The sequence below is a fragment of the Hoplias malabaricus genome, chromosome 2 (genome assembly GCF_029633855.1).
Source record: "Hoplias malabaricus isolate fHopMal1 chromosome 2, fHopMal1.hap1, whole genome shotgun sequence".
NCBI lineage: Eukaryota > Metazoa > Chordata > Actinopteri > Characiformes > Erythrinidae > Hoplias > Hoplias malabaricus.
The window spans coordinates 62,342,060-62,352,917 of NC_089801.1; the positions used below are offsets into that span (position 1 = coordinate 62,342,060).

At 36.5% G+C, this 10,858-nt stretch overlaps 1 protein-coding gene across 1 annotated transcript; it reads right to left on the reverse strand.

Annotated features, from left to right (window-relative positions):
• Positions 1-1,573: 1,573 nt before the first annotated feature.
• Positions 1,574-8,284, reverse strand: LOC136687612 (adhesion G protein-coupled receptor E3-like). The gene is made up of 9 exons (XM_066662118.1): positions 8,187-8,284; positions 7,626-7,760; positions 7,356-7,528; positions 7,110-7,263; positions 6,123-6,310; positions 4,475-4,704; positions 4,145-4,211; positions 3,527-3,823; positions 1,574-1,953 (listed from the first exon to the last, which is right to left on the reverse strand). The coding sequence occupies exons 4-9, from the start codon at positions 7,180-7,182 to the stop codon at positions 1,834-1,836; spliced, it is 975 nt and encodes a 324-aa protein (XP_066518215.1). The 5' UTR covers positions 7,183-7,263; positions 7,356-7,528; positions 7,626-7,760; positions 8,187-8,284; the 3' UTR covers positions 1,574-1,833.
• Between the last annotated feature and the right edge of the window lie 2,574 nt (positions 8,285-10,858).

Here is a 10,858-nt window from a genome sequence, read left to right on the forward strand (position 1 = left end):
GGTGAACATTTAGAGATCTGGATAAATTCAGCACCTTGATTTCAATGCCCAGCACTTTACAATCAACTTCAAATGCAAAAGAAAACTTAGAACAACTTTCAACAGTAAAGTTGAACCAATCCAAGACATTTAAGTGAGCTCATATAAATCATTACTTCTCATTTTTGTTTAGCTACAGATACAAACTGAACAGTACCGTACAGTACCATACAGTGCCCCTCTAGTTCCCCATCATTCCTCGGACACACAGTAATAAACACTACCGTACACTATGAAAATCCTCCTCAATAAATCTATTACCTTGAAATAACAGAATACACTAAGAATGTACGGGGTGTTTATGTTCATTTTCCCCGATTCCTCCAGCTTAGAGTCTAAAGTAGATAAAAAACAGTCATAAGTCATTAGTCATAAACAGTGACATTGTATAGATCTTCTCCATCCAGCAAAACCCTGCAGGACACAGGCACATGCAAAGTCACCAGGGCTCTTTATCTACAGCCAAACAATATATCTACCGTAAACAAATAATTGTGGATGCTTATTCTAGTCAGTTCTGCTGCTTTGTATTTTAGCCTTTTCCAACACGTGTTCAACTGTGCACACACAATTTTAATAATCTCCATAGAGGAGCAGAATGAAAATAAAATGAGACACAGACATGTGTGAATGCAGTCAAATACTGACAGTAGGTTTACCACAATCCAATGTAGACCTTCCCAGATGAGTAGAGGGCTTGATGTAGTGCATTTTCATATTGACACCCCAGACACATGTGCAGCTGCTCAATAGTGTCCTTTCTCATTTAATGCTTTTCTACAGAGTCATACTGGCTGAGTGTGAACCAATGAATGTCTTTGTCCTGAATGGGACAATGATCTCATACAGTAAATTCACCAGTGTTAAATCAACACTATTAGTGTTGATTTAACACTAAAAGTGTTGATTTAACACTAAAAGTGTTGATTTAACACTTTTAGTGTTAAATTAACACTTAGTGTAATAATTTAACACTCTCAGTGTTAACACTAATAGTGTAATAATTTAACACTCAGTGTTAACACTAATAGTGTAATAATTTAACACTCAGTGTTAACACTAATAGTGTTGATTTAACACTGGTGAATTTACTGTGTATAAACAGTAACATGATGTTAACACTGCATCTGCTACTAATATACATCATTGTATCAGTGATTTACATTTACAATCACAGGGTGTCTCGCCACCCACTTCACACAAGACAGGCACAAACATGTCTGCACACAGAGAACTAGTCATCCTGGGGAAAGTGGGGGCCCTGATCCGTGTATTTTCCAGTTGTCCTGTTCAGTGTAAGAAAACACCTTGCTAACACTACAGTTAGTTTGAAAATATTTCTTTAAAAATTAAAATAGACACTTTCAGATAAAAATCAGACCATTTGCTTAAAGAAAATTGTTAAATTGTTAGAGCATAAAAAATGTCATAAGAAATAGAATTATGTGGCTGATAGTTTAATTATGAAAAATTATTAAATAAAAAGTCATCATATCTTGTAAAAAAGACCAAGAGACCAAGAGAAGCATTGCTGATAAAAAAGGAAAAAATTCTATGCACTCAAACACACACACACACACACATATATACACACATGTAATATATCAACGTTTAGGAAGTAATAAATGCAATATAATACAAATTTACTATTGGTACACCACAAAACCCTCACACAGACAAGGCAAAAGAAATTGTCCACATGAGTATTTGACGTCCATACACAATATCTGCTGTAAAGTCTTGGTGCTTTTTCACCCTTTTAGCATTTTATATCTTATCATCATCAATGACTAATTAGTTGGTGGCTGTTCCTCCTGAAGCTCCTCCTCCTTCCACCTGGATATCTTGAACAGTCTTGGGGCATTTTTTGCATGTCCGAAAAGCTGTTGTCCACTTTCTGCACTGATGTTGGACCTGGAAATGAAATATATATATAAAATAAGCTGCTGGCTCCAGTGCGCAGAAATGTTAACAATGGTGAAGTTAACTTGTTTTATCACATTCCCCATACCACTGCAAATAGTACTGCAGCTGCTTCCAGTGTTTCAAAACAGAGAAAGGCGCATGTAAATAAAACACTGTGTATACGCACTGAATATAAAGGAAAAACACACAGCAACAGAACCAATTTAATTTAAAGCACCATTTAAGGTGGAATGGAACATCGCACTAAGAAGCTGGGGAATAAGGAGCTAATTATTCAGACTTGTTACCTGCGTGTCTGAACTTTCAAAACAAAGCTTTTGTCTTTAATTAGCTCCATAGACCGTGTACTGAATGTTAGACAAAGAAACATAATGCTTATTTTTTATTATCCAACATACAGTGAAATGCAGAAAACACTACATAGAGAGAAGTTCAGCCAATGTTGCCATTATTATCAACATTTTGTATGTTTCAAACCATTTACATGAAGATACATTTTGTCACAGTCTACAGAAAACAAACAGGATCTGATCGATAAACCGACACCATTTTGAGGGTAATGAGACCTCATATGAGAACATACACATTTCAACCAGTGACTACTTTTAAGCCAGATAAAATACTGGCTATAAGAGTTGATAGATGGTCAATTGGGCTGTTGCTATTTAGATGTTTTGCTATCATCAGCAAAGACCATTTTAGCTGAAAGAATGAATAGTTGTAAGCTACATCCAAACATATATGAACATGTATGAGCCTTAAGATAGCGTGACAAGATGTCCTCTTTTACCCGCACATGTCCTCTTTTTTAGACTTAAAAAATGTCCGGGTGGAATTTAACAAACGTCTGGGATTTTGTTTTTCTAGAACTTACATAGAACTTCGAGAAGCGTTTAGTTCACAAACTAGTCCCGCCCTCCCCTACTCCGATTGGTTCGCTTGAGTGAGAAGGGGGAGCGGTGAAGTAGCCTAAAATCTTCTGATTGGATGGTCTGACAGTAGCGCTACCGTTATTGGTCGATAACCTTCTCTGTAAACATTTAATTGGTCAGTCTGCATGTCAGTAGTCTGCATAACAACTCTGCATAACATTTAAAACCTTTCAGCTCTCTCCAACTTTCAAAAGCCAAGCCAATGTTAATCCTGGTTTTAATAAGTCCACTCTTTTTGTTTGCAAGATCACTTCAATTAAACCATGCAGTTTTTTTCTTTATTTGACAATGGATGAATGAAGAGATGAAGAGTTTACCATTCTGATTGGTCCATGTTTGGTCATGTATTCAGCACAATTAGTAATGCAGCAGTTGCTCAGGTAAACAACAGAAGGTGTCTGATCCTCTTTTTAAGGCAGTGCATGTGAAGAGTGTATGAAAAGTCTGGCCATGAAACCAGAATTTATATAATAAGAGATGCAGGGATGGTCGCACCAGCACATTTGTTTGACATGTATTATAAAATGTTGCCCACAAAGGAATAAAAAAGAAAAACTTTGAGGGTCTGCTGCTTTAAGAAACGCTTTCTGTGTTGAAACAATTCTAATTTGAATTTGATAAAAACTAACCTCTTGGTTGAGCACACAGTGGACGATAAAGATGAGGAATCCCTGCAGGGCGACTGAAACATTATAGAGATTTTCCAGAGTATCACTGGGGAAAATTGTAGATGAAGATTTGTAGATGTAGAAAGCCACTAGCCAGGGCCAGGCGAGAACCACAAACTGGGCCACAATTTTAAACAGCAAGCTTATGATGAGTTTTTTATCAGCTGGAGTTTGTGTCCTCTGTAAGATGTTGCTGTTCAGTTTTTTCAGAGTGAAAATGATGATAAAGAACATGGCGATGAAGAGGATAACAATTAACTATAAAAAAAATTAAAAATACACAATTATTTCTACACGGACAAAAAGTCATTCATCTAGAGATATATTCCCTCAAGTGGCAACTGCTATATATATATATATAACCTTTCATTTTACTAATATATATTTTGAGTAACATATTCGTTCTTCAATTTTGTGTATGTATGTACATGATTTAATTTTATGCAACACACTGACATAAAAATATAAAATATAAAGAGTCTTTTTTTTGGTGTAAGAAAGAAATTAATTTATAAAGTGTGTGTGATGATAAATTCATAACCGTTCATATTCTTCCTTTTCCATGTCACTGGTACTTACTGCAAAAATAAAATACACAGGAGCTATAATAATCCAGGAAGTGTTCCAATCCTTCACAACCCAGCACCTAAAGGTATATATGTAAAAAATAAATAAACATCCTGCACCTTGTGTCACAGGTCACAGAAACTTCCAACAGTCTTCTGTATCTTAAACTGAACTTAAATTGCCACATAAAGTATTTACGTTTGCTGATCTTCAATTTTAAGTCATTTGCATTTTATTGGCTGGTCTTTGGTGTGGCCAAAGGGCCCATTGTGAACCTGAGCTTTGGCTTTACCAGAGGCTTGAGAGAATTGAGTCCTAACCCACAAGACCCTACACACTTACATTTCAGTATTGTACTTATCCGGCACTTTTTTAACAGACACGACCACCACAATCAGAGGAACAACGTATCCAATCAGAGATGTACTTTTCCAGCCAAGCACCTCCTTCTGATCGGATGGGATCTTCATGAGGTTTTTTGCAGAGATGAAGAGCAGCAGGGCTTCAATGAACATCCACAAAAAAGCACAGAGGAAGAGGTAGTGCAGAACACCTGCCACGAATAAACCTAGCTGCTGATGCAAGAGTGGAAAAATAAACACATGCTTAGTATCCTACCAATGACTGTATAAAAAAAGAACGGCATGCCTCCATTCCCTTCATTCTATAGGAACAAGAATGTAGCTGTTAGACTATTTACAGTAGAGAGAAAACTTCTGCTCATTGCAACTCTTAAGGTGCAAAGGAGGGTTCTAATAATTTAAAGAAAAATCACACCACGTATGAAGCCAAACTGTGCATGAGCATGGTGCAGTTTCTGTTCGATACTAATGTCAACACACCTACATTTAATCATTAATGATAAATTATGTCATAAATAAATAGATAGCTGCCTCACAGCTCCTCAACAAAAAAGCTCCTCCATGAACAGAAGTCTCAGACAGATGTGTGTAAGTTTAAATGTGTCCCTCCCTCTTATATCATATAATTACTTTGGTGGTTATTATAGTTCATTAAAAGTTTTTAAGAATCAAAAATCTTTGCTAATTTAGTTATAAATATCCCCATTCTTAGAGATTTTCTTGAAGTATATATCACTTCTTCCAGTTTATTTGTATGTGTATACATATATGTATGTGTTTCTTAATTCCCCAGAATAACTGTCTTATTCCCCCTTGCATTTCTGCTTGTTTCTTTTTGTATTTTGTGTTCCTGTGATCTACATCTCAATATGTGTATTGTTTTTTTATATATGGGTCCCAACATTGTATTGTATTGTACAAAAATACATGTTGGTATGTGGCTGGTAATTATCTGCCCCATGCTCCTCAATCAATTTTTACAAAAGTGTCAGTAGGGGTGAATGTGTGAGTGTGTGACTGGCGCCCCCTCCAAGGTGTGTTCCTGCCTTGCACCCAGAACTCTGGGTGGGCTCTGGACCCACTCTGGACCCCTGAATTGGATATGTGATTACAAACAATGAATGAATGAATGAACAAAAAACTCAGACAGAACTAAACAAGCAGGAGCACTAGACCTGTGCTGAATTCACTTTTCAGAAAAACTTTCAAAGAGAGCTGTTTTCTAGAGTCATTGTATCCTACTATCACCTTCCTGTGACTTTAGAAGTAAAGTATGTTTGTCTGATGGCAATGACTTATGAGCTGAGAACTGTATGTGTTTACTTAGGGTAACTAAGGTGTATTTATTTAATTATGTGGCATTATGTGTCTTTTTATGCACTTGGAAATCACCACCACATAAAAATTCTCATACACTTTATGGTACATTAAGTTGTTCCATTGTATGTTTTCGACATCTTAGGTTTATATGACCTTTGTGGCATTTTGGAGATGCATATCCTTGTTCTGAAATAACAGATCCAGATTTTACATTACAGATCTAAGTTTTACATTACAGACATACAATTGCAGATCTCAAAATGTTTGATATTTAGGTTCTTAGGGTAAGTATGTAGATAACAACTCACATTATTAGCTTTCATGTAAGGTAAGAGTGTCATTCTGAGCAGAAATATGATGTGGATCAACAGCAGGCTTATGTATGCATTGATCCGAGCCATGTTGGTCATGTTCAAATGTTGTCGACAAAGAGCAAAGGATAGCACAGTCAAGGTCAGGAACACCATCCCCACTGAGACAGACACCATGGTGAATTCTGTAGAGACAGTGAAGTAATTACTCTGAAGTTTAACACACCGTGGAACAGTTTTCTGCAGAGTTCAGAACAGAACTCCAGGCCTGTAGTGATCCAGAACTCTGATTTGTCCTTATCACGGTACTCAGTTCCCTGCTTCTGCCCACTCATACTTATCTCAAAGACCACCACATAAGGCGTTAAATGAAAGTTAAAAGGTATCACATGATAATTTGCAATTCGCCATAATTAGAAACTAATAAACAAAAAACAGGGGTTTGCATATTTTATGCTTGAGGCAGAATCCTCATTTGTTGTCTTAATGTTTATATATATTACACCACTCCAATGGAAAGAGCACAAACAGCTATCATATGGCACCCTTAACTTGCATATATACTATACAATATGAAAGTTATGAAGTGGAGACAAATGTGACAAGCCTGAAACCACCAGCGGTTTACCAACTAGCTGTACCCTAGCAATCAAACAGCTCATTGATACAAGGATTTAATTATGCATTCAATTTAAAGACAGCATAGAATATTTTATAGTCAACATAAAATTGAATAAGCAGCATGGGGAAGCTGTGAGATCCCTCAGTTAATCTGTACAACATGGCTGTGATGATGACTCAAAGTACAAAATGTGGTTTGGGGTGAAATGAAGGTTATGTTTGGCATGAGCAACTGAGGATCCAGCCTGATCAGCTGTCCCAGTCCAGCCCTGCCCCGTCAGTTTATATCTTATAACCCAAGCATATCTGTAACCTAATCAATACCTACATGTAAACCTTAAGTATATTTTTCTAGACCCTTACCATCAAAGATTGTCATACGGTTGTCACTGTATACTGCATTCTGACAGGAGCACAGAGTGTTATTTGTGTCCATTGGAATGACGGTGAAATTGTGCTTCACACACTGAGTATTGTTCCATATTCCACAGAATAGAACATCTACAGGGCTGAGAACCTAGCCAATGAAAAATGCACAAGAGCTCATGAAAGGATTGTCATATTAAATTTAAATACTCAGACTGCATGTGTGATGCTATACAAGAATACCTTTTGATTTACTGTGGCTTGGTACAGAGTGAGGTTTAGCTGTGAACAGATCCGTATGTTGGTGATGTTGAGCAGTAAGACTAACAACACTGGGCACTGAGTTGTGTTGAAGGGCCTGGGATTAAGACCATGTAAGCCATTGGTACAGACTAGCAAGGCCCCAGCATCTAGTCCTGCATTAAATAAATCATACCTGTCATTGTAAAAGGATAATGAAACCCAATATTTTTGTTAAGCTTTTTAAGTTTCTCTCTTCTGTACCACCAGCACCTGTGCAGGTAAAGGAGTTCCCTTTGGTCAGGTTTCCAACAAGTGCAGAAAGTCCAGAGAAACAATAACAGTTGCCAACAGAAGCATTGCAATGAGCATTCAGCCCACAGGAAGATGCGATGTAGGAGGAATAATCTATGAAAGAGAAATGTATATGTTTTAGATATTAACATTTATGTGTCCCACATTGTTACTAGTTTGGACATTTTTTTCAGTTGTTTGAGACTAAGGGCAACAATTTAATAGTGTAAAAACACTGAGAGGAACCAAGTAGAGAAATTTAGCCAATGCCTTCTGGCATTTTCACCCCAATCCTCAACTTACATAGATTGATTTCTGTGCATAAAGTGAATGGTATGGCTTTTGTTTGATTCACTTCCTGTTCTGGTAACCTGTAAGGATATCCTATCCTTCTACCTCCAGGAAAGAAGCTTAACCCAACATCCCATTCTCACTGAGACAAAAAACCCTATATAGGCACCAATTTAGAATACCTACATGTGGCACATACAGAGGATATAATTTATGTACAGATTGACATCTAGCTTTAGACCTACTCACTTGTGGTATAAGTTCCATTGATTGATGCAAGGTAGTAAGGGACCAATTCTCCTCCAGACTCTAGTCTCTGTGCATGGTCAGTGATTGCAGTTTGTGCTGTAGATGGTTGTGTAGGTTGTACAGTAGCTAGTATAAGCACAGTGACCCCTGGAGGAGAAATATGAGTGCATGCATCATCCAGTGGCAGCCAGTGGCTTTACAGTTAAATTGAAAAATATGAAAGACCATGGTATTTATTTATATGTGCTGTTACATTGCTTAAGGAGGAACTAACATCAAATTCAGGAGAGTGCAACTGCATTAAATTAAATGTGTATAGGAAGTGCTTCTAAACTAAACAATTCAATTTGGGAGAGCGATAACTGTACAAAAGTAAATGCAGACTGAAAGTACTACAAATCTAAACATCTCAAGTTACAAATGAGTTTAAGTGGTTAATCAAACAGTGAATAAAAATTAAGAGAAAAGTTAAACCTCAGCTACAAAAAGTTACAGTCTCATTCAAGCATTTGAGTGTCACATCTTGGCTCTTTCCTGTTTGTTTTCTCCTTCCATGTGGCTCTGTCCTATCTCCGCCCTCGTTTCACTCTAGCTCCACCTTTTGTTACGCCTCTTTGTCATTATCTGTGCCAGGTGTGTCTTGTTAGTTCGTATATTTAAGTCCTCTTCCCTCACTTCCTGGTATCGGTCATTTGTGTTATGTTTTGTTGTGTTTTCGTCCTCGTTCTAGCCCGTCTCTCTTGCTCCTTTCATGCCCCATTCGTGTTTACCCTCTAGTTCGTTTGTTGTTATATTAGTGTTTGTTTTTCGTTTCTCGTTTCTCGTTCCTTGTTCGGTTTCCTGCCTGTTTCCTGTTCTTTCCTATGTTTATAAGTACTGTTATTTCGTGTTTATCGTCAAGTTCGTTTTGTTGTGTCATCTCGTTATTAAACATTGAGCTTCTAAATGAACATAAACCTTGGAGGACTTTGTTTTCCTATGATAACAGCAGTTCTCCTGAATCATCTGTTCCCTTTAATAAAAGAAATAGTGAAGAGGGTTTTTGATGCTATCTAAAATTTGACAATCTTCATATCATATGTATCTGTTTTGCTAATTGTCATGATCCAACATTAGAAACTTCACTTAGGTTTATAAAATTTAATGTCATCAAATCCTGACTGTACAAGTACATTATTGTCACTATAGGTAAAAACTTTAAAGGTACAGCAGTGGTGTTAATGTCCAGCTGTGTTCCTTAATTACATTACATTCTCTTCTCCCGAAGGAGAGGTTAATAGTTGTAATACAGTCGTACAATACAGAACTGTGTAAAATAAAAGAACAAAAGTCCTGTAGGTGCAATGGGGCAAATGAAATCAACACAAATTTAAAATCTACAGAAATTATACAATATGTTACAAAAATATTCACTAACTCAAGGTACTGAAGATGTGCCCTTGATGGTACCACCAGTGATAATTTTTTCTGAGAGTGTACAGGAGATACTGATTATACACTGTTTCATTTCACTCTGTGCAGGATGAACGTACACATGCCAGGACTCCTCTATAGGCAGATGTACATCAGAAAAAATTATTGGTGCATTTCTATTTTTACCTCATCAGGGCCACTAGGGAACCTGAAGACAGACACTACTAACAGCAGAAATAATAACTGAACATCAAAAGGAGCCTGTTGTGAAGCTATATGATATTCCGACAAATATTAGTTTATACATAAATATACTTTTAGATGATATATAGTTATTCGAAAGACACAATCAACAGTCTTTAAAGAAAAGTCCCACACATTAAAAGAATGTTACTCACATGAAAGAATGTGCTTGATATTGACAGTCATTTCTCCTATTTCGTTTGATTCCTTGTTCTTGGAGAGCAGATATGAGTTGAGTGTGTTTTCAGAATGAATGTGGTTGGATTTAACTATCTGTAAATCTTATTCATTTGTTTGCTGAGGCTGGGCTATTGCTAGTGGACCAGTTCTGCCTGTGAGCAGATGTTTACTGTTTTATATTTTCCACAGAACAATGTATTGTGTGATAATCATGAGATACACAACACAGGCACGTACATGCAAAATCTGAGGCCTATGTTTTGGAGTTATTCCTGCTGCCAGAATGCATGTTCCTCTGCTGATTTTTTACCTTTTTTGCATATATATCATTCTTTGTTATAAATCTTCATTCAAAATGTAACTGAAGACATAGACAACATCAGTAAACACAGAATACAGCTTTTTAAACCCTGAAGTATTATTCAGAAACAGCTGTGTCCTCCTTGCAGTAAAACAATTCCCCATGTTGTGATGTAACATGCCTCAACATTATGTGAAATTACCAGCCCAAATTACTTAATTTACCCAGATTCTAGTGCTATACTTTAAACTGCCAGCTGCCTGATCTGTTCATTTGGAGGCTGCTCCATGACTTAGTGCAGATAGAGGCAGTTGGACTTTTATTTATTTTATTTATTGGACTTTTTAAATATTTTACATATTGCCTCATCTAAATTTGTGTTTGTTTCTGTAGGTTTCTGCCATTGTGTTCATTTTATAAAGTTCAGATGCCAACAACAAGGAAAAAGTACATTTAATAATTGTTATTTATTTATTAATTTAATGTTATTTTTTTCAACAACAATTATTTAACAGTCATTACACACACAAAGTTT